Below are 24,442 nucleotides of genomic sequence, written 5' to 3'. Positions count from 1 at the left end.
CTAACCATTTCCACCACTGTGCTACTCCCGGTACAGTAGGGCTCCTGGACACTCAGTGGAGCCACTTTGCAGACAGGAAAGCTGCAGCGGGACATAGGGTCTGGTTTTGTGGCTGTGGGGACCAATGGCAAGCTGATGGAGTTCTGCAAGCAGCAGTCATCCCACTGAGCACAGATCTCTCTTCTGCTGACATCTGAACACTAGCTCTGCATCTTAGGCACTACTGTCTGCAGAAGCAATTCAACCCATCCAAAAGCAGACACCTACATTTTGTCAGGTGAACTGCATCTCCATCATCTCCATCACCCAGAAAGACTAACTCACTGGATGTTTACCATCTCGGACAAGTCAAGTTCAACAAGATGATGCCTTAAGCCACACTTCAGTCCCCACTGCATACACAAGGGTGCACATGATTCACCTCTCCTAGCCAAACTCTGGAGAACGGATCATCTTTTAACATAGCTTCAGCCTTAGCAAGTAGTCGAGTCCTAGGCAGATAACACGATGCCAAAAACATGCACAGAAACTGCACTGCATTCCTGGAAGGGAGGCACAATCCTGGAACAAATCTAACTGAGAATGAGTTCCTGTAAAAACTGTATTTCTAACGGCACAACTGGAAAAACCAAGGGGACGACTCTAAATACAGAGCAGTAGACTGGTCCCAGATGAACCCTGTTCAGCTGAAACGTCTGCCTGCTCTTGCCCCAGGTGACAGCATCTCCCATTTCTTTTGCTCTGTGTGCACCAAGTACCTTTCCAATCCCACGATGACTCTGACTTGCTCCCTGAGGTGCAGCTGGTTCCAATGGTTCCAATCAGCTCAGGAGCATGAAAGCCTAAACACACAAATAGAACAAGTAGACGCTACTGAGCAGAGGGAGGTGGGGCAGCACCAGCAGGGGACTGCTAAGGGACACATGCACCCTAGCTGGTCTGCGCCGCAAGGCATCTTTGCTTACATCTAGGTGAGGTGTCCATGAGTTGACCAGGTGAACACGCACTGACTCATCACCGCCCTGACTCAGGAAATGAGTTAGCTGGTCAATTAAACCTTATCTTATTTGCACATCCTCCGCAGGGACTGAAGCACCTCCCACTCTCAATGAGCTTCACAACAGTTATCTTTTGCTATGGTAGTCTTGTAACAAAGAGGAAAAATGCTGTTTCCATGCAGAAACCGAGGAGCACTTCTCAACCTCGCCAGGGGACGTGCCAATAGGTACAATGAGCACAAGCCTCCACTGGCGCTGGCTGACTGCACGCAAGCCTGCTTTCTCTGCTGTCGGAGGGCGACTTGGGCAGGTGCCCACTGGAGTCTGTCTGAGAAGAGATGCTTGTGCTGAGATGCTGCAGAGTTCTGCAGAAGACAAAACGCACACAGGAATTGTGTGCGGGACATCACCAAGGAAACACAGGTATAACAGCAAAATGTCCATCCCCTACAAGCGAGGGACACACTGCTACTGGTGCTACAGAAAAACATAGAGAGATCAGGGCACTGTTTTCTAAACATCCCAGACAGCAAAGGATAGCAGAAACCAAGTCGCTCCCTCACAGACAGAAAGCTGAAAATCAAGGAATTGGACACCTGCTAGGTATCATGCAGGAAGTAGTGGTGGGTTTCACACTATCACGCCTTCCTCAGCAATCAGCTTTTGAGCCTTAACCACAAGGTCAGCCCTATAATTCCAAAAACACTGGAGAGGCAGACTGAGAGGATACCATGAGCCAATTCACTTCTTTTTTTACCACTGCTGAATAACACCTTTGCCTTTATAATGCCTTTTTTTCAGCCAACAGACCTCAAGACTTCAACATAAATACTAAGATACTGCCACATAGTGATGACAGTTTAGCAACCTAGTTCTTCTCCTGTGACTATTACTGTATGGCAACTGTAAATGCTCCCCAAAACCATTTCTAACTGTGCTGGGTTTGGCCATAGTAGCTAGCATGGGCCGGTGTTTTGGATTTGTGCTGAGAAGAGCATTGATAACCTAGGGATGTTTTCGTTACTGCTGAGCAGCACTTGCACAAAGCCACGGCCTTCGCTGCTCCTCAACCCACCAGCGAGGTGCTGGGGATGCAAAAGGAGCCAGGAGGGGACACAGACAGGACAGCTGACCCCAACTGACCCCAGGGATGTCCCACACCATATGACATCATACTCAGCATATAAAGCTGGGGGGAAGAAGAGGGGACATGCAGAGTTACACCATTTTTTCTTCCCAAGTCACCCTTAGGCGTGACAGAGCCCTGCTTTCCTGGGGATGGCTGAACACCTGCCTGCCCCTGGGAAGCAGTGAATGAATTCCCTGTTCTGCTCTGCCTGCATGTGCGGCTTTTGCTTTATCTATTCAACTGTCTTTATCTGAATCCACGAGTTTTCTCATTTTTACTCTTCTGATTCTCTCCCTCCTGCCACTGCAGGGCAGCGAGGGAGCAGCTGTGTGGGACTTAGATACCCACTGGAGTTACACCGCAACACTAAGTACACCACCGTCTACGTACCGAGAAGTAGATCCACAGACGTGCATTCAGCACCAGCCTCAGTTAATATAGTTATGATCTCCAAGGCACCAAAACTGTCAAACCCTTGCAAAGGTGCTGCTCCTCCTCCTCATCTCTGGGTGAAGAGACACTACCCTTCCTGAACATGGTAGATAAATGTATTCACTGCTCTGCCAACACCACTGCTTGAAACAAAACCTGTAATCCCCGACAACACTGCTCCACCCCTAGTATAACTGTCCAAGCGCAGGAAGAACAAAAGGATTATATCCTGAATTATGGAAAACAGGACATCAGTGCAGCTCACTATGTAGTACAAGTTGAACAACTTCTCCAGTGCTGAGAAACTGAGGAAAGGGTAATCCAGAGTCATGCAAATTTAAATACCAGTCAGTTAAGATGTATCACAACTCACTCTCACTCCTGTCTGAAGGCCAGTGTCCTAGTTTCGGCTGGGATAGAGTTAATTTTCTTCCTAGCAGCTAGTGTAGTGCTGTGTTTTGGGTTTAGTATGAGAATAATATTGACAACACAATGGTGGTTGGTAGTTGCTAAATAGTGCTTACATTAAATCAAGGACTTACCAGCTCCCCATGCTCTGCCGGGTGCATGAGAAGCTGGGCGGGGGCACAGCCAGGACAGCTGACCCCAACTGACCAAAGGGATATTCCACACCATGTGACATCATGCCCAGTACATAAATGGGGGGGAGATGGCCGGGGGCAGCAGGAATGGCTGGGTATTGTTTGGGGGTGGTGTGCAGTTGCAACACTTATTTGCTGGGTTTTGTTCCTCTCCCCCCCCTCCCCACCCCATTGTTTTTCTTCTCATTGCAATTTATTAGTATTATTACTACTACTGCTGTATTTCATTTCAATTATTAACCTGTTCGTCCCTCAAGCCACAAGGTTTTGGGGGCATAGAGGGTGAGCAAGCAGCTATGTGGTGCTTGGTTTCTGGCTGCGGTTAAACCCTGACAGCCATTGCGTTCACATCAATGCACAAAAAAAAAATGCTTATCATCCAGGCAGCTGGGAGAACTGCTCACACAGTTATAGGGCAAGTAAGACTAGCCCACGTCAGAGTTACCAGCACAGGATGGCTGGTAAATAGGCTGGCACAGCCATGACTCAGCCAGCAAACGCTCCCACAAGCGCCCTTCCTGCCTAGCAGACTCTGACAGCAGACAGAACAAGACTGACTGTAGTAGAAAACTCAGATTTACAAAGTAAACTGGGATTTCACGAAGCACATCCTCTAGAAAGTTTGAGCGGCATTTGCCTTTTGGTTGAAAAGTTTTCAGTGACCTGAAGTTACGCAAGGCAGCAGAAGACAAGAGCGCAGCCAACTTGAAGGTCTGCATGTCTAAAGAACATCATATTTTTAAGCCAAAGAAATAAACTCCCTGGTCACTCAGGTTGGAAAATACTTCAGCCCAAGCTTCTGCTCAAAGCAAGGTAAATGCCAAGTCCAGACCAAAGCTCAAGGCTTTAAATAGCCAGATCTTAGAACTCCTCCAGGGTGTAGGTTGCATTTCTCTGGGTTGCCCTGCCCCAGGGCTCAGCTGGCTTTGTGGTGACAAGGTTGCCCTGCATCCTGGCGCCACGGCCCAGCGCTGTGCTGTCCCCCATCCCACCCTCAGGCACACAGCCAGCCGGTCCCCCGGTGACTCTGCACCTCGCAACTGCTCCTGCGTGTGGAGGGCAATCCCGCTCCCCTTCCTCCCCCCGTCCCTCTCCTGGAGAGCCCGTGTCCATCCCTCCACCTCTCACCTCCACCTCCACCTCTCAAGTGCCCACACAGCATCCTGGAGCAACAGGGGCATGGGGAGGCTCTGCTTCTCCCGCTCTTGGTGTGCCACGAGGATCTGCTCAGAGGCTTTAAGGCAAGCATCCATTTGAGCTGTTTAATTTCTCCTGAGGACTCTCTAGGGGACACCACCCTGCCCGGCATCCTCAGCACCCAGAACCTCACTCTCAGCACTTCTCCCTCCCTTGCTATCAGGGTAGTGGCCATTAAAACCAGAAAACAGTGGAAAAGCCCTTCCGCAGCTGCAATGTGTCTCAAATGCTGCCAACCTGCCCAATGTTGGAGCCTCCATGCACCTCTCATGGCAGCACCACCTCCAGCCCTCCCTCCTCCCATGTGCCCTGGTTCTTACCTGCAGGCAGGTCTCCACAAAACATCTGGCATCTCCTTCTCTGCTCCTCCTGCTGCTACAAAGCCCCATCCCCACCTCCCCCACCTTTTCTGTCCACAGGGCTCCTGCAGGCCAGACCACAGCCCCCCCCATGCCAGCAGTGTGTCTTCATCAGGGCTGTGGGAGCCCCTCCAGTAGCAGGGACAGCCAGGTGCCAGCTAGCCACGAAGCCCCCATATGGCCCCAGTACACAGTCCTGATCTGGAAGCAGTATTTCTACCTTTCCCTGCTCCGCAAATCTCCAAATTCTCTCTGTGCTGAGCCCTGGGAGCATGACTCCCTCTCACCAGCAGCAGCAACGACACGGCTCCCACCTGCTACCCAGCAAAAAGAAAAGAAGCCCTCAGGTTCAGCCTTTATAACCGCAGACCCACAATCAGGGAACACCTAACAGCTGCTGTTGGCTGCAGGTGGTCCCAGCAGCAACCCAGAGCAGTGACCCCGACCTGCAGAAAGCAGAACTCGTGCGAAAAGATGAATGACCAAATCCCACAAAGAGCTGCTCGAGGGAGGAAGGGAAGAGAAAAATAATAATAAAAATATTGCTAAAGAAGCAAGACACTACCTCAAAATGTCACGCAAGAAAAAAGCTGCACCCAACCCCCCAAAAAGCCTCTCCAAAACTTATAAAAGCCCATATCTAAATAAATAAGTTAAAGGAAGACTCCACTAGCAAACTCCAAATGGGGGAATGCCACAAATTATGGATGGGAAAAAAGGAGAAAGAAAAAAATCCAAATAAACTGGCAAGAAACATGGAAAAGATTGAGACCGCCCTCCAAGAAAGGCAGGGGAACCATGCAAAGCTGTTAAAAAAAGTGCACCACCATCAGTGCTGCCAAGGAAATCTCACCTGGTCAAAAAACACAGTGGAAAATCTCCCCCACCTCGCCAAACTAACAGCGAAAGTGTTAGTCCCTGCCGAGCTCCCACTTCCCTGCTGAACTGTCCCCCCAGCAGATGCCTCCCCTGTCAGTGGGCGCTGCAACCTACAGGAGGTAAATAAAGCAAGGAACAGACCCCGGTCACAGGGGGCTTTTGGTCAGACTGTAAATGAGTGATGTTTGGTCAGAGCATGGGCTAGGTGTTTCGGCGTGCTGTATCCCAACACGGAGCCGCAGGGACCGGCTGCAAGGGCGGTGTGTCCCTGCCTGTAGGTCTGGCAAAAGCTTACACTGCCGAACCACATTTTTAAGGAGATACGCAGGAGTTCAGCAGCATATACGGCTCGTACGGCAATGAATTTCACACTCTACCATGACTACGACGCCGATGGCGAATGGGAGCTGTGTGCGGTCTGCGCGCTGTCTGGCGGTGCCCAGACCCCCCGGCGCAAACAAGGCTCACAGGTTTCAGGCGCTGCCTGCTGCTGTTGCTAAGCACAAAGCTCTCGGTGACTGTCACTCGACCATGATCGCATGCCGGAAGAACGTTGCACAGATGACTTCATGAAACAAAATTAAGAGTCATACATAAGAAAGGACATTGCCACAGCTCTGGTGTAATTAGGACCCATCATCATCAAATACAGGAAATTGGCACATCTGCTTTTCAGGCTGTTGATCCAACAGTGGCTCGTGCACGCTGTCAGGGGGAGTCCTGCTGCAGCCCTGCAGAGCTGTCTTTGCATCAATATTGACATAATTTCCCCCAAACAGCGGTATAAGCAGTAGTTTTGTCATTTATCCTCCCAGTTGTTCTTTCTTCTTTCTCTCCCAGGCCTAGGAAGACGAATCTGACTTCACAGCATCATGTTTTCTTTCCCCTTCCCAGCCCCAGAGAGCTCAGGTTGGGTAGATAAACATCAGTCACTTTTTGACCAGTATAACCCTGAATAGAACAAAAGTTACATTTCTCTTCAGATGCACCGTAGAAGGGATTTGATCCTTTTCCCCTAGAATCAATGATAAAACTGTTGCAAACCGGCTGCCTGTAGGATCATGGCCTGCTTAATACCACCTCGTGCTTTTTTTTTTCCATATACTACTCAGAAATTAGTGGCCTTTTTATGGGATGCACTGTTCTTCAGGGAGAGTTCCTGCCTACTTCATTCCTCCGCCTCCTCTAGCTGGGCCGTTGTTTCCTGGGAAGACCAAAAAGGGTCACTACAACTCTAGAGTTGTGCTAAAATCCCGGCCTAAGCCATCCCTCAGTGCTGCTCTGAGTCAGCAGCGGCTCCCGGGGCAGAGCTGCAGTTCAATGTTTTCTATTGTGCTTTTTTTTTTTTTTTTTTTAAACTCTCCTGGGCCAAGGTGGATTTATTTTTATTCTGTGATGGTTTGCACCAGGACAGTCCCTCTTTCCTTCTTTGTTTTCATTCCTTCCGCTCATCTGAGCGTAGTGGAAACAAACAGCTCTGACAAAGTGGAAACAAACAGCTCGGTGCCCCGTGCATGGAATCAGCCAGCGATAATCATGCCAAAAAATAATGGAGTCTTTTCTACCTTTGCCGAGACCAGGAATGAGCACCAATTGTCGTCCCTGGCTCGTCTGGGCAACTCATGGTCCAATGTGCACATATTGGTGACATCACTCTGCATTCTCACATTTATCACTTCTCTCCTGCAACATACTGCTAATATTTAGGTTTCCCAGTTTTCGGAGTTGAGAGGGAGTTTCCTGTGGTTTCAAGTGTACTTTCAGTGGGCACTGCAAACTGTTTAATGATGTTGGAAAGGAATGGTTATTCAGGAATTCTGAGCTTGCATAATTCTCAGATTTGTCGACACAGATACTTACCGTCTGGATGATACATGCAACGCCACGCTAACACGACAGTTCCTGTGTTACTTAATGCTATCCTTTCTATTCATTCCTTTATACACTAATTTACAGAATGAGCACAGACCACGAGGCTACATTTGTAAAGGGCAAAAAGGATTTGTGTCGCTAATCCTCCAGGAGGCAGCTCCTGGACAACCACTGCATATTCTGTAACTCCTGGAGTCTCTCTGGTTTCCCTTTCCTTTTGCAAAGCATGAGGCTTCCACGTGTTGTTTATATCCTGTGACGAGAGAAGGAAAATATTTTCCTGTGAGCTGCCTTGAGTCAAATCCGATCTTAAGCTGGAACGGCTCAAGGGTTCATATCAGCATCACCCCTGTCCTTTGGTTCATACAGCTCAGAGTGCCTCAAAGCGCTGGCCGGTGCCTGCCACCACGTTACCAGCAGCCACTGCTTTGGAGCAGGCAGGCAGCATGCTGTACTCACAGCAGGCATCGCTGGAGCTGTGAAAAGGACCAGGATGCCTTCAGCTCTCCCGTTTCACTCCGCTCCTGTAGCTTGTGGCAGAACAACAAAGCCAAACCTTAATCAGAAAGTATATTTAATTAATCAGAACTGCAACCACACACACAAGTTTAATTTTTCCCAGACAGAAGTTTGGTGATCGTTGAGCGTCTTGTGGAAAGCAGTCTGCCTCACAGTTGTTGTACAGAGGGATCCTGGACCAGAATTGAATTTAACGAGCAACGAAGACCCACCAACCCTTTGTAGCCTATAGAAAAGGCAGCCCATGCAGTTGCTGACCCACTGTTTGACTTTGGTTAGGCAGAGTGGTCCTTCCTCCTCCCGCCAAGGTCTCCTCACCACAGCAGTGAAGTATTTCCCACCACCAAGCCCCAGCTTTCTGCTGCAGCATTAACAAGTATCCAAGGGCAGGGCCAGGCTTACAGCCAGGTTACACTGAAGTCGCAGGTCAACTTTTCATTCCGGCTACTTACTTCTGAAACATGCTGAGTTCGGTTTGGCACACACGCAGTTCGCCTAAAGTCTTCCTAACCAGCCTGGGCCAAAAAGAAGGTGAGAGTGGGTGGATCTTAAGGGACAATCTGTGGGGAAATCATCTGCAGGTGCTGAAGAAAAAGAAGGGAGTTGTATAATCCCAGGCATGTGATAAACTGCACTGTTTACTACTTTCTCTGCAGTAAATCTTGGCAGTAAACTTAAGTTCATCTGCGCATCAATCTTCCATGTGAAAACTTCTGCTTCCGTTGCTGGCTTATTTTTAAGCTGTATTTAAGAGTTCTGTTTCAAGTGACCACAGATTTCCCCGCACTAGAACAGCTTACACCTTCCTTTCATTGCCTGTATTTGCTATATGCAGAAGGATCCTCAGAAGTACAAATACTCTTTTTTCTGCCTCATGAATCTGTCACAGCTAAAATATGAGTCCTTAGTATCAGGTGAGAAACCCCAAAACCAAAAAAACCCACCACCTGAGTGGTTGCTCTCTATTCACTCATCCAAGGCCATAAATACAGCAGTGTCTCACATCTTGTGATGGATCTCGTAATCCGCCAGGTTCGAGCTGGCCACGTCCCGAAGCTGAGAGACATTGTGCAGCTGAGAGACGGGTGGGGATATAAAGATTGAATGTATTTGCCTGAGGTTTCCTTGACCATAGATTGGTCGTCCAAAGCCAGAATGTGCGTGACCTGAGGGTCCTGCAGTGGCAGGAGCATGGACTCAGCGCTGCAGTATCTTCTGCGGTGTGGGGATAAATAGTGCCAGACCCACCTTTTTTTTCCCCAGAATGAACAGTGGTCAGAAATGAAACAAGACTATAATTTCTGAGGAGGAGGAAAAGTCTGAAAGGAGCCAGTTGTCCTTAGGTACTTCAAGAATTTTTAGATACACCCATGTTTTGGGAGACGCTTCTTTTACATGGCCTCTCCAAATGCTGTCAGCCTTATTATAAGTACCGAGAGCACCCGAGGACGGTTTCTCCCAAGTCCCTCTGTTTTCCCTGCTGTCCTAGCCGCCAGCGAATACTGTGGTGCGAGAAGCCAGGGTAAAGGCGGTCCTTGTGCGAGCAAGCTCCACTCAAGACCGACGGGACAGTAAGTGAGGGGAAGCTGATGCTACTACGGACGTGGAACAGATACCCAGAGCTAGCAGGAGACTCGCCCGGCACTGGGGCAGAGATCTGCAGCTGGCCTTGGTCCCTCGATACAGGCAGGAGCATGAGAAGTCCCCTCCTTCTGCTGCAACATGGTCTTTTTTACTGTGCTGGCAAGCTACTGACACCCCATCCAGCTCCCTGGGTGTAAGCAAGTATCTTGACAGGCACTGGAGGGAGCAGCACGAGGGTCTAATGTAGGGAACATCCTGCAGCAGTGACCCGCTCAGCTCCACACATCTGTTTTTTTGACGGTTTGTATACAAACAGTTGTCAGGGCAGCCACACTTCCCTGTGCTGTGCTTCCTCTGACTGTGTGTACATAGTGGGAAACACCCGTCCCACTGGGGCTGGGCACTGCAGCCCACGTTTTACTCAGCATCATCTAATGAGTTCTGAGAAGTGGGAAAGGAGGCCCCCGGGCCCTTGTGCAAATGATGCCAAGCCTGTGTCAATAGCCACGAGCTGCTGCCCGGTACCTCCGTGCCTATCCCCCTCTCATCCAACCACCCCGGCAAAACAGGCACGATTTATCTGCTACTTCAGCAGAAACCACAGGTTAAAAAAGGAATTCACACACTTGGAAACAAGAAAAGAGCAAACGCTGGCTGCCACAGATCCCCAGCTGGCAGGGGTAGCCCGTTCCAAACACAGTCAGTCACACGCGCTTGGAGTAAAATTTCCAACAGCTGGATAGCATGACACGTACTCCCAGGCGAGGCAAGCGCTCCTAGGGCTCGGGGCTGACTCGTGCAGCCCTGAAAGCTGAAGCACAGTGTGTTTTGGAAACCCTCAGAAAGCCTGCTCTGCCGTATCGCACGCCTCTGCGGAGGGAGGGAGAGGTCGGCACTGCACAGCGTTTCTGAGGTGTAACGGATTATCAGCCTTCGCTTTTGTTGGGTCTTTCGCAAAGCACAGGCTGCTCCGTCCTTATTCTTCTGTGTTTCGTGCATCCATGGGGACCATAAAATACCGCTTACTTCCCCGTTAGCCTTGCTAGCTGAAAGACATTATGAACTTCATGAGCCAGATCCTTGGCCAACATAAATCACTGTTGGTCTGTGGACTTTTGTGAAATTTCCAACTTGCATCATACTGAAGCTTGGCTTTGCATTCGGGTCAGCATGGAGAAGGCATTCTGACATGGACATGTTAGGTCAGAGCCCTGTGCCCGCAGGAAATTATCCAAAGACGTCAGGAAATGGCATGAAATGAAAGATCTCCAGCAGGCCGCCTTTGACTACGACTTTCCCAGCTCCTCTTGCAGCAGGAAGAGGCTTAAGATCCTTTTTGGAGCAGTTGATGGGTCTGATTCACCTACATGGCCTCTGAGAACCACATGATCCTTGTTAGGTCATCATCTCGGTTAAAAAACAGTTCTGTCGTGTTTGTGCAGATAAAACTTTCAATCGCTGGTAGACTAAGACGCGCAGTTATGGCGTAGGCTAGGACTGAATTCTAGCCGCATGTAACTCTGCGTATTTATTTCACATACTTCATTTTGTAGCGCTCTTTTCAGTCCTCCCATTCTAACTTTCCGACAGAGCCACTTTGACTGTTTTATTTGCACCGAGAGCAAAATGAAATGATATAGAAAGGAAAAAAAATATATTGGAACCCCAGCAGGTATTAAACATTAAATTTGTTCAGGGCCTAATCTATGACACACGACTGCACACGGGGAATGCTGACAGCAATCTGCAACCCTCAGGTCGTTCTTGCTATAAGAAATAGTACTTGTTTAAAGACTAAGGATGAAGGGAAAAAAGAAATAATTTGTTTGATCTCACAGCGGTAGGACTGCGTTGTGACCCAATTTGACAAGAAAATACTTGATAGTTCTGTATGGAGTCCTGTCGTTCCAACGAGCAATTCAGCATGGGAAACCTGTCTGTTAGATGTGACAAGGAGAAGATGGATGTTAAAGATATCAACTTTGCCAGCTTACCGCTGGTGTGACTAACACGGGATCCTTCTTGTATTTTTTCATGAACAAACAAGAAAGATGCTGCCTGAGAGATGGAGGCTCAGTGCAGACAACAAATATCAGCCCCCTGCCCCCCGCCATGTGTTTTTCTCACCTCTCGATGGTGCTCAAGCTGTCTGGACTCTCCTGAGCAGTATGCCAGCCTTTATAGCCGCACTAGAACAGAGATCCCGTAGCTTGCAGTAAGCCATGCTTTTCCAACAGCCACATCGCTTCAGGTCTTGCCACAGAGAAATACAAACGATGTGTTTCTCCTTTAAACTTTTCTTCAGTAACCCCTCTTGAATCTAAGATGCACTTGGTGTCACCTCCCGGTACAAAGGGCTACCTGCTGCAGGACACGGCGCTGCGGTCTGGAGGCCCAAGAGCTAGCTGTGCTGCTGGGAAATGTACATCCTTATTAAATAAACCCTGAGAGGAGCCCTGCCCTCCTTCTCACCTGTATCACCTGTGCATCAGGACTGCTACCGCCCTTGGGGGCTGTGCCCTGCAATGCCTCTGCTGAGAGCCTTTCTCGCAGGGAGGTTTCTGAAGCACCCGTACCTCTGTATAATGCCAGCGGGATGCCTAGCAGCATGAGGAACCCTCATCAAACTAAAAACAGACTGCGGAGCTGTGACTGTTGGAAGGGAAACATAAATAAGATGGTTAACCTAAGAAATGAGATAGTTACTGTGAGAGGAAAAAAAAAAAAAGAGCATCTTGGGAACAAATGGTAGGGTTCCAGGTAATATCCTCTATACAGCCCCATAAAACATTAATTTAATAAAAGCCACAAGGCCGTGACAGCTTACTGCCAGTCACAAACTCACACTGACTCATGAATAATTTATTTGGCAGGTGATAGGGGAAATCAGTAATTTCTGGGGGATTTTTGTCCTGGCAAACTTCTCACCCTCTGACCACTGCCATCGCACGCCAGAACCGTCAGATTCTGAAGGAAACATGGGGTTTTTGTCATAAGGCACGAGGCACCTCTGAACTGTGGTTTATCTTTCCGCAGTCCGACAGCCTTATTGACTCATTGCTCCTGTGATTGATGCTATGATGGGAGACAGGCTTCTGGGAGCTCTAGCACATTACTTGGCTAGTAAAATGGAACTTAACAGTTACAAGAGAGAAACCTGAGCCTGGTTCTAATTTGATGTCTCCTGAGGTCTCTTGTGCCCGAGAGCCCTGGGTCCTGCGCTTCCACGCATCGTAGTAGTGAATGCAGTCCACTGTAAATTAAAGCTCCTCAGAGTAGATGCTGTTAAAACAAAGCACTGGGTGCACAAATGGTGAAAAAAGAATAACCAATTTTATTTTGAGTTCTCTTAATTGCATGTCACATAGTGCTCGTGGAAAAAACTCCAGAAAGGAAACAAAGTAGTAGAGGCTAGACATTTATTTTTAACTTACGAGATAGTTTTGGTTTATGCAGCTTGTCACATGAATAGCACTTGTCTTCACAGAAAATTAATGCATCTTTTTAGCCTTCAGATAATATTTTAAGATTATTAAGCATGTATGAACTTCCTGGGAAACCCTGAAGCCACAGACGGGGTTGTGGTTTAACCCCAGCGGGGTTTCAGCCCCGCACAGCCGCTCCCCTGCAGCAGGACGGGGGAGAAAATTGGGAGAGTAGAAGTGAGAAAAACTCCTGGGTTGAGATAAAGACAGTTTAAGAGGGAACGCAAAAGCCGTACAGGCAAGCAAAGCAAAACAGAGAATTCACTCACTCCTTCCCGTGGGCAGGCGGGTGCTCAGCCATCCCCAGGGAAGCAGGGCTCCGTCACACCTAACGGTGACTGGGGAAGACAAACGCCACCACTCCGAATGTGTCCGTCCCCCCCCCCGCCGTCCTCCTTCGTCCCCCAGCTTCATACGCTGAGCATGATGTCATATGGTCTGGAATATCCCTGGGGTCAGTTGGGGTCACTGTCCCGGCCTGTCCCCTCCCAGCTCCTTGCGCACCCCCAGCCCCATGCTGGTGGGGTGGGGTGAGGAGCAGCGAAGGCCTTGGCTCTGTGCAAGCACTGCTCGGCAGTAACAAAAACATCCCTGGGTTATCAACACTGTTTCCAGCACAAATCCAAAGCACAGACCCATACCAGCTACTGTGGAGAAAATTAACTCTATCCCAGCCAAAAACAGCACAGAGGGAAAAATCAAAAGGTAATATTCTTGCAGCATAAAGAGACACTTTCTACAGTGCCTCATGTTCGCTGTGAAGGATCCAGCCTAAGCTTCGAACCACACATCTGCTTTATATTTAGCTTTGCAAAGCTTATCGTAGACCAGTACATTTTGGTGGTTACCCTGTGCGCAGACCCAGAGCAACAGCTTGGATCTGTTGCAGCTGGTCTCCAATGCAGGGAAAATGGCTAACGTACGGCTGTAACACGGATTGCAACAGCTTTTAGCTGGCTGCTGATTTAGAAAAATGTTCAACATTAGGCACTCCTGGCAAAGAACTCTAAATGTTATTAAAAAAAAACCCAAACCCAACAAATCCCAGGAGGTTCCTGGTTAAGCCTCCTCAGAGGGGTATCTGACAGACGTTGGCTTCACGGACAGGTTGAGTATCAGGTCCCGGTGAGGAAGCGGACGCGAGCAGCGCAGAGGGAAGCTGCCTGCCCTCCCGAAGTACGAAAAGCTTGGCGAGGCACGGGTTTTGTTCTAACGGCGCGTTTTGGCCGCTGCTGTGGAGTAACACATTGCTACCCCGCCGCAATCAGTTCTCTCGGCTCTTGCGGGCTCTTAACTCTGCTGAAGCCACGTTGAACCCGGGCAGGGCAGGTTTCTGCTCCCCGCGCTGACCCCTGCACGGGTGGGCTTCGGCGACCCTTCGCGCCGCGGGGACCCTTCGCGCCGCGGGGACCCTTCGCGCCGCGGGGACCCTCGCCGCTGCCCGCCCGGCCCCAAGCGCTGTGCCCGGGAGCGGGGCCGGTGCTGCGGCCGCGGGGAGAGCCGAGTCCCGGGAGCCCCCCCACGCCGCACCCGGTCCCGCAGCCGGCCCCGCAGAGGGCGATGAGGGGGAGCCCCGGCCGGGCCCGGCCGCCGGGGACGCGGACCCGGGTCAGCCGCGGGCCGCCGGCGAGGCCGCCGCCTGCCGGGGAGGCGCCTGCGGCGGGGAGCGGGGCGGGCGGGGGGGGGGGGGGGCGCCGCCGGGTCGCCGTCGCTCGGGCTGGGGGTGGCCGCCGGAGCCGGGCGGGCGCGGGGGCGGGCCGCGCCACACAGGCGCAGAGGGGCGCGCCGAGCCCGCGCGGCCCCGGCCCCCGCCTCAGGCACCGCAGCTGACGGGCGGGGAGGGCCGGGCCGGGCCGTTACGGGAGAGCCGCGGCGGCGGGCGAGGGGCGGCCACTTCGGCACCGCCCGCGCCCGCGGAGGGACAGGACGGCAGCGCCGGGCCTCCGCGTCCCCTCGCCGCCGCCGCGTCCCGCCGCCCCGAGGCCCGATGGCGGGGCCCGCGCCCCGGGGGAGCCTCGCTCCGCGCGGCCCGGCGCCGCTGCTGCTGCTGCTGCCGCCGCTGCTGCTGGCGCTGCTGCCCGCCGCCGCCCCGGAGCAGCCGTCGTGCCACGGCGCCTTCGACATGTATTTCGTGCTGGACAAGTAAGGGGAGCGCGGGGGCCCGGGCTCCGGGCGCGGCTTTTGTTCCGGCCGCGCGCGCTCGCCGGGGCCGTCGCGGGGCTGAGGGGGCCGCGCGCGCCGGCCGTTGGGGGCTGACGGCCGTTGGGAGCTAACGGCCGCCGCCGCGCGCGGGGAGCCCCGCGGGGCGGGGGAGCTCGGCGTAACGGCCCCGTGGAAGCGGGGAGGGCGCACAAAGTTTTCGGGTCTGGCCGAGGCCTCGGTGCCGGGCGGCGGGGGAGGGTCGGGCGGGCTCGATCCCCACCCTCGGCCCCCGCCCGCGGGAACCGCGAGGTTGGCGTGAGAGAGGATCCCAGCCGAGGGACGCTTCCCGACCGAAAGCGCCCGGGTGGACATTGCTGAGGCAGCGCGAGCGACCGGCGGCGTGGACCACCCCTCCCCCGCAACAGCTGTCGGTCGCCGTGTTTTTGTGGCGAAGTTTGCGCAGAAGGGATCGCCGTCAGCACGCCCCGCGTCGCGGGGGGGGGGGCGAGGACCGGCCCCTCACAGAGAACCGATGCGGCTGGGCCTCACGGCGCGGTCGTTAACGCCTTCGTCACCGCGGGGTGCCATGGTCGTGACAGAAATCGTGACAGAAATCGCACACAAGCACTATCGCGAGCCGGGCTCAGCGGTAACTTGAAACGATTAGGAAAGCAAATAGCTTTGTGTTGCCTCATTTCTCACTGAAACTGTCACGCTTCCTCGCCTCGTCTCCTTAAATAAGGCCTGCTAACGTGCTTTTGTTTTCTTTCCAGATCTGGGAGCGTAGCGCAGAACTGGCGTGAAATATTTGATTTTGTAAATCAGCTGACAGAAAGATTTGTGAGGTGCGTTTTGCTGCTTGCGACATCTATAGTACTGGGATGTCTTGGAAAAAACCCCGTGCTTTTGTAAGCTCAGTAGATAATGTTTCACAAACACGTTGAGTTTTGCTTCTCGTACCCAAATTGCTGGAAAATATTGGAAACTTTAACTTCATTTTCTCAGGTTTGGAGCTCAGTAAAAAGGTGGTAATATGCATCTTTAAATACTTAATTGCTAAAATTACTCTCCAATGTTGTTTGATGATTTGTTAATTTTTTTTTTTTCCGTAAGCCACATGCCTCATTTCTGATGAAGTACTTTTGTATATTGCTTTTAGAGCTCTATACAAATAAGGACATTTGAATACATGTCTCTGTATATGTAAATATATGGTGCAGATTGCAAGGAAGGGAGTATCTGCCAAGCTCAAATATACAGGAAGGTTAGGCCATACTAACAGTATATTGTTTTACACGTATGTAATCAACTCTCTAGCCAGCTAGCAGTATTGTCTGGTGAGTACTGCTGCCACAGAAATGACTGTTGTAAATACTGGCTATCTGTACTCGGTACAAACAGCTAAGGATTACTCTGATGCAGCATTAAAACCCAACAGAGTAAAACAAAGGAAGCCCCCCAAAGATGCAGACATAGATGTTGTCGTAGTTTTTGCTAAAGAAAATGAAGTACAGCAGGCAATTATAATCTTGGCTTGCTAATAAAGGGATACAATTAGGCTTGCATAATTAAATATTGCTTACATTAATCTTGTAAAAAGCAAATCTTCTGTAAGACAAGTGGGTGACATAAGCTTTTGAAAGTTATTTTGTAAGCTCTAGAATAAAAGTAAAAAATAAGAGCCTGAAGATACTAGAGCACCGCTATCTTTTCGGTGAGTGGTAGAAAAGCACATTTGCCCGCACTGAAAGGGTGCTGCTTGTTCAGTGTAAATCCTTCAGTTCATCGTCTTTTGCAGCCAAATGATGCTCCTTTTGCAACAATTGTTGTGTGGTGGGTCTGGCTGCATTATCAAGCTATTGAGTTGGCTAGTTCCTCTGCTGACCTTTCACACCAAAGGAGGATCAGTTGTGGCACAGAGCCAGACAGTCCAACCTGCAAGCATCTCGCTCGGTGTCCGGGTGCTGAGGACTCACCCTTCACAGCACAAGGGTTGTTGGGCTTTTGTGGACGCCTGAACAGGACATTCCCCCTCTGTGTTTCCCTGAGGGGGCTGGAGTGCCCCTGAAGGCTGATGAGGCTTTGTCCTGCCTTCAGGTGTCAGTACACTTTCAGAATAGGGCATGGAGTCATTCGACCTTGCCCTCTCTTAAACTGAAGAGAGGAGTTGTGGGAAGAAGGCAAACAAAGCAGCAATAGGTAGCAGTTTCCTTCAGTCCTCACCTGAAGAATTAACTCATGGCGGTGCATCTGCTGTCCAGTTTGACTCGCCTGTAACGTGCATGTTTGCAGTAATAGCGCTGCATGCTGATTGTCTCGGTTCTGAAAGGCCTGTGCCAGGCAGGGCTATCAGGTTTAAGGGGTGCGTTCATACCATCCTTCTCCATTGTCACAGTGTCTGAGCGCTCAGAGAGTCAAACAGAAAGAAGACATCTTGCAAAGAGGACAGTTTTGTGGTTGTCTGTAAGACAAGTTAGCTAAATTGTTGACTTTGAGGATATTATGCACAGAGAGTTGCATCTCAAATAGGGAAGTCTCAAGTTACTTGGAGTAGGTGGTGATGTAATTACCAGAGGGCTGGGATTGCAACTACTTCTTTTTTGTTTGGCAACTGCTTGCAGCAACTAAGATGATTGATTATCCTGTGTCTTAGATTATAATTTAATTCAGAGCATCTCAGATGTTTGTATTCAGGGCCTTAATGGGTAGACTGCAAGACTGGATCTTAAATCAAAGATCTGTGCTGTTCTGTGCGAAGACTTGCCCAATACTTACATTCCCATGATGCCAATAATTTTAAGTCGCATCATTGATATAAGTGAACAGAAAATGTTTGGTCATTCATCTTTACAAGTATAATGTCTTTACTAACATTAACCTGATTAATTAATGCTGATACGTATACACAATGAATTATAAAATTACTGAATATATTGAAATTGTAATGAATAAAAATTAAGAGCGGGTAGGAAAGATGTTGTTACAACTTACCTTAGGAAAGGTACTGTCTTGGGCTTCCAGAACATCAGTCCTTGTGCATTTTTCCACTGATAGTTGGATGTAATTCCTCGTAATCTTGTTAGAAGAGACAGGTAGGCCTCTCAAAAAAAAGGCCTAATTCCTTAATAAAATCAATTCATACAGTATTGCTTTTTATGATGACATTTCCCCGGATAATTTTCTGGAAGTTGATCTTAAGTGTCACAACTCCATGTCACCAAAAGAAAAAAATACTCATTTTGAAAGAGTTTGTCCTGCTAATTTTTTGAGAGATCAATCAGCTGGAAGGCACTGTTTCTTTGATGATTTTTATGACCGAAAAGCACAGTTTGAAATTTGCATTGTGTCAGGATCAATCTTTAAAAAGGGGGAGCAGAGTTTTGAGTGTGTCCCTGTAATGCCGTGGAGCAACAGTGTACCCTAAGTCTATGTCCCTGACTTATTTTTACACGAGTGACCATGAAAATATAAAAGGATGTGTTACCTTTTGTGTATGCTGGTAGATCACAACCTACAAAGTTCGCTTTTGGTTGGCTCGCATAAGATCTTAACTGTTAGGCTTAGCAACAGTTAGGCTTAGTCTTGATCCGGAGTCTAGTCAAGCAGGAAAGAATGGTAGTTCTGGTCCTTCGTTCTCAAAGCATCTGGGTAAGGAGGAGAGGGACAGAAATCCTTGAATTCTTCTCTCATTCTGGGTTTGTAGCTCAAAAGTATGTTCTTTGGCAGTTTGAGGATAAAGATGATGCTAATGAAGCATGAGTAAGCGAATGAAATGCAGTGCATCTGTACATTTAATTTCATTTGTCTAAAATGTACGTTTTTTTTCTCTTTCCCTTTTTTTAAAAGCCCAAAGATGAGATTATCGTTTATCGTGTTTTCCACCCGGGCACACGTCATTCTGCCATTAACTGGAGACAGGTTAGTGCACTGCTTTTTTTAATTCTCCCCCTCCCTCCTCACCCCCGTGGGCTCTTATTAAATCAGGAACAGTAACAGATACTGAACAATAACTATACCTTTAAGTGGTGGCCAGTCATGAAGCCTCTGTGCAGAGCTGGATTTAATTTTGTGAACGTATCCATGGATAGCCTAGTAAAAAAGGAAGGAGAAGAACGATGGGAAATAAATTCTTGATGCGAACTCCTCCAATGCTTTGCAGAACAACTGCAAGTAGTGTTTTAATCTCTGCATGACTCTGCATCTTCCTTGGCACGGCAGGAGAAACGATTCTTGCTTTTACTTCTGTAAAGCAACGTCTGTAGCTAAGTCTTCGGTACTTTTTCATGCCTAGGTAAAGCATAGAATGGTAAATTAATGTTTCCCATAATGTCATATAAGTTAGGTATTTAATTTTGCATTTTCAAATCATAACTTCAAAACTGGTTTTAGACAGGGGACTTGGTGCCACTGGAAAGGTGTGAGATCTTTCTGGCACTGTGATGACGTATGTGTGTGCCTGAGCTCTTCCTTTCAGTTGATGTTTTCAAAGGCAGTGGAATTCAAGGCTACACACCCTGATTTCGAAAGCAAGTAAGGATTAGCAGTTAGGATAGGTCAAGGATAGGTGGGGGGGTAACGGAAAGAGAAAATGAGGTAGAGAAGAGATAGTTGCAAAATTAACTACTAAAATCACAGGAATTGGAAAACAATATAGTGGAATCAGTGCTTTCAACAGAGGACAGTTGCGCTGCCATCAGAGTCCTTCAGTATCCTTTCAGCCTTGTCAAAGCCAACAAGACTTCCTCTCTCTCCCCCTTCTGCCCAGAAGCTAACCACACTGCACAGCTTTTTGGATTCGGAATGTGAGAACAAACCATTCAGAAATCATTTTAACGAACTGTGGCAGGGTGGAAGTGAGGTAGTCCTTCCTTTCTGCTCCCTTTAGTAGAGTCAATACAAAAAGTGGTCTGACATAGTTGGTCAGTTTACTGTATGGCTTTTATTTATTTATTTAAAAATAATGCATAGTGGCAAGTACAAGACTTACTGAAGAGAGCTGTCATTTGCAACAGATAAATGCAGCACGCTACAGAAATGAATGCTGGGATGTCTTAAAGACCCAATTCTAAGCCCCTCCTGTTTTTGCATTTAAAAAGTGGCCTGACTTGAGAACGGCCAAGTTTTCACTTCCCCCTACCTGGACTTGGATGCTGGATCTGCTCTCTGTGGGGACAGACAAGGTTACAACCCATTTTTCCAGATGGCTTGAGAGAGGTCAGGAGAGGACACTTAAGCCTGTTCTGAGGACTGCTGAAGTCAATGAGATCCTTTCTCTTGATTTCAATAGGCCCTTAATCGCTGCCAGTGGCCTATTCCTTATCAAGCACAGAGAGTCAGCCCTGATAGCATACAGACCACTTGGAATGCTTGGGCCAAACCCTGGAACCCTGCCACAGAAACACAAATGCCTTTTTCACTGCATGTCTGTGGCATGCTTTAAGCCACGGAAAGAACCGTGTTTTTTTCGGAAGCCTCTTTTAAAGCGTAGGAAGAACCTTCTTGAGTTCTAGCGAGTTCCTTTGTGGGACATATCTTCAATGCAGGGTTTGCTGATGCTTTTTGGAGTGTGGCAGGGGAAAGGAGATTACTACCTTTATTGTTTAGGAGGAATTACAAGGAGAATGAAGAAGGAGACATTAGTAACTCTGACCATATGTACATAGGTAAGAATAAATAGATACAGTTGGAACAGCTGTCCTTTTAAATATTAAAGAAGTTAACAGAGGAAAATGACTTAGAATGTCTAACTCCCATTGTTCCAGACAGAAGATGAGGATGCTAAGTACAGTGTAGTTTTGGGGATGGCTGTGTATGTGTGTGTCATTATGGCATATTAAGGCCTTGGGTTTTTTATGGGTATTTTGGACTTGCAGGGATGTTTTTCCCCTTGCTTTCTTGCTAATTCATAAATGTCAGGAAACCACAATTCATTCCCAGCAGTTAGTTCAAAGCAGGGAAGTCTTTCTTGTTTTGAAAGCCATAGGCTTCTAACTGTTTGCACAAAGTTCTTGCTGGTTTTTACTGCATAATAAAGCTGTGGATATAAAGAAACCCACATCATAGCACCAAAGCCCCCAGACTACCAAATATTTTGTGACTACGAACAGTGCTATGTGAATAACTCTGGAAACAGAAGTCATTGTTAACCACAGCACACACAATGCTGTAATAAATACATAGAGTAAAAATAACACCCAGATGGAAAAGACTTCTCACAATGGTTATATGCCTTTTTAGAGATACACGTTCCCCCTGTGAAGTGTAGCTGGAAATGGTATGCTAAGTAGTAAACAAACATTTGTGCATTCACATTTGGGGCTCAGTTTTGCTACTAGTTTTGAAAAGCAAGTTTTTTTGAAAAGCGGATACACTTACAAGTGTCATCCAGATGGCACAATGTCGTCTGCATTCTCTTTTGGCCAACTGCATGCCAACCAGCAGAATTTCATGTGTTTGTAAACCTGCTTCTGCAGCATTTGACCAATATCTGTGGCCAGGATTAGCCCTGCTGACTCTGCTTAGGGGAAACTCCTGTTGGAGCTAAAGAAAGATTATATTAATGAAGGTGGAAAAACAGGACAGTTCAGTAGCTGGTACATGACCAACTGTACCTTACTGTGCTTGTCCATACTCTGGTGGAGCACTGACTATTCCTGTGTTGCACAGAGACATGTAATCTAGCAAGACATTTATGCATTTTGAGCCTCGGTCTTGTGAGCTAACCCTAAGCTTTGGTTCAAGAAGCTTGCCAAAACAGAGCCATCTGCACAGACCGTGTTCTGCTGAGTGTATAAAGTAGAGCAAAGTCAGCCGCTTATGTGTTTTCCATCTGGAGCCCATGCAGGATGCCTGAAGTTTGAAGCAGAATAATTATTTTAATTGTCCCGAGCGCTCTGTAGTATTTGAGAGGTGTAAAAAGCAGAAACCTCCAAATTACACACCTGAGGAGGCTTTTGTGCAGGGTTTACTTTAACCAGTATGACAACTGTGTTTGTCAGGGATGTAACCGTCCCTGTTTTTAATAGCGAACACATTTTTTCCCCCTACTTTGTTTCACTAACAAGTTTGTGTGTTTCCCTGTTGTTACACTTCCTTCTTAGCCACAAAACCTAAGGACCCGTTTTGTTTGTCTTTTTTCGTGGGAGATGAAGTATATTGCCTTGCAGGCACATAGCCTCATTTCAGACGATAAGTACACGCTTGTTGGGAATCACAATTTCCCTGCGAGCGCCCGTACTCTCAGCACACTGGAAAACTATTCAAGATTCCAGCACTTCAGTAGGTAGAATGCAACATGGAAAAGAAATACAAGATACCGTCCACCCTCCAGAAGGGCTAAGAACACCACTACTTAAAACTGTGTAGATGTTAATGGGGACTCAGCGGTTCATACAACGCTAGCCCCTTGCCCAACTGAATCAGCATGACTTGAGGCTTATGTGACAATTTCCACTGGTTCTAACCTCCACAGCACTAATGTACAAGCACAGAAATTTCTCCCTAAAGAAAGCAGGGATTTGAATGGTTTTGAAGATTCAGTCCTCAAGCATGCTTTGCTTTCTAGCAAGTATAAGCCTTTCTTTGTACATGTTGAAGTTGCATTTATTTCCTTTAAGGCAAATGATTGTCCCTTCCTGTTAACTGTTCTTACTCTCAAATACAGTATCACATCTCTGAGAAACTGAGGTGGCTTGTGCTTCGTAAGGGGTCTGTAGCTTTACTGTTGGTCCTCTCAGATGGGGGTGTGATCTACATCCTGCTGCGGTGGAAGGAAGTAGTACCTGTCTTCCACTGCCAGCGATCGCTGGCTGTGGCCCTGCCCGAGCAAGGAAGCAAAGCAATGCCTTAACATCAGTACTCCGACCACTTGGCTGCTGACAGCACTGTGGTTAGCATTGCGTCAATTAAACTGACTTAAAGCAAGAGATAATACTAAATGGTGATGAAAACAGTACCTGTCAAGTTGCCTAAATAAAAGCTTGCAGCTTAGTGCAACGGAGCTTATGCTGAGAAGCCTCTCCTGTAAGCTGGTGATAGTTGCCTTGGCGTAATTCGAACTCGGAAAGGCAAACAGTTACTTTTAAACCTGACAGTAAATCTGAATTGTGGAGCATGCTCAGATGAGGAGAGGTTGCTACATTTTAATTGTGTTAAATTGATTTATTCAGTCATTTGCAAAGCTGGGCTGCGTTGTAATCTGTCTTTACAAATTGGTCTGTTTTCAATTCTAAATCTAGTTCTGCAGTGCCCTTCCTTGGGTAGGCACTGAAGGTACAAGACAAACGCAGTGTAGACTTTAGCCCGTGCAGGGAATTGTATTTGTAGATAGGCCTGTATGACTCACAGCAGAGTTGGCACAGCCTCCCTCACAGCAAACAAGCCCTCTGCAGCTGAGGTGTCTAATGCCGCTGCAAGGTCCTGCTCTCCGAGGTAGAGCATGGCAGAGTTCCCCAGAGAGGGAAGACCAGTGTGTGCTGCTGAAGGTGCCACCAGAACCTCTCCTGACCTCACCCAGGCTGAGATTATGCCTGCAGCCCTGTTCGTGGACTGTCTAAAAAGAACCCGCAGAGCAAAATGACGGAGAGCCTGTAGCCGTGATTGCATTTGTCTGGCTGCTGCTGGAAGAATTGTCTGAAGTAGTTACAAAGCTTAAAAGAGAGAACAGAGAGGGTAGCTATTAAAAATTAGATGTGCCTTTTATAAAAAACCAGAGATGTGATGCAGTGCATATGCTGAATGGGGAAGAGATATTAAATTTGTACTCGTTCAGCCCAAACACAGACAGGCTGCAAGTTGCTGATTTTGCTTTGCTTTTCGCCCTCCCTCCCTTGTCTCGCTTAACCCATGAAGCCAATGGCCCTTTAGCCTTTATCACAGTTACTGAACTGTACCGCGGTAGTGCCCAGACACACAGACTGAGGTCATGGCTTTGTTATTTCAGTACAGATGAGTTTTCAAACTGTGTATTTTTCTGGCTACAAAAATTTATTACAGAAATTCACAGAATCACAGAATCACAGGTTGGAAGGGACCTCAGGGATCATCTAGTCCAACCGTTCTGGGAAGAGCACAGTCTAGACAAGATGGCCCAGCACCCTGTCCAGACGACTCTTGACGGTGTCCAATGTGGCCGAGTCAACCCCTTCCCTGGGGGAAGGAGAGTTCTGAGAGCACTGAAGAGCGGAAAGGAGGGCTTCGGAGTTGCTATGGCTGGTTGACTAAAGGGAGCCCCATTATCAGAATG

At 48.5% G+C, this 24,442-nt stretch overlaps 1 protein-coding gene across 2 annotated transcripts in view; it reads left to right on the top strand.

Moving 5' to 3' along the window:
* Positions 1-14,786: 14,786 nt before the first annotated feature.
* ANTXR2 (ANTXR cell adhesion molecule 2) overlaps positions 14,787-24,442 on the top strand; it is a 117,944-nt gene continuing 108,288 nt past the window's right edge. The window contains exons 1-3 of one of the 2 annotated variants that reach the window (XM_064450767.1): positions 14,787-15,198; positions 15,972-16,043; positions 19,045-19,116. In XM_064450767.1, the coding sequence (XP_064306837.1) occupies positions 15,044-15,198; positions 15,972-16,043; positions 19,045-19,116 (299 nt within the window). In that variant the 5' untranslated portion in view covers positions 14,787-15,043. The remainder of the gene's footprint in view (positions 15,199-15,971; positions 16,044-19,044; positions 19,117-24,442) is intronic. The other variant, XM_064450766.1, reaches the window with a different exon arrangement.

This window comes from Phalacrocorax carbo, chromosome 4 (genome assembly GCF_963921805.1).
Source record: "Phalacrocorax carbo chromosome 4, bPhaCar2.1, whole genome shotgun sequence".
Classification (NCBI taxonomy): domain Eukaryota; kingdom Metazoa; phylum Chordata; class Aves; order Suliformes; family Phalacrocoracidae; genus Phalacrocorax; species Phalacrocorax carbo.
Note: the sequence above shows the minus strand (reverse complement) of the source record. Positions and strands in the feature narration are given on the sequence as shown.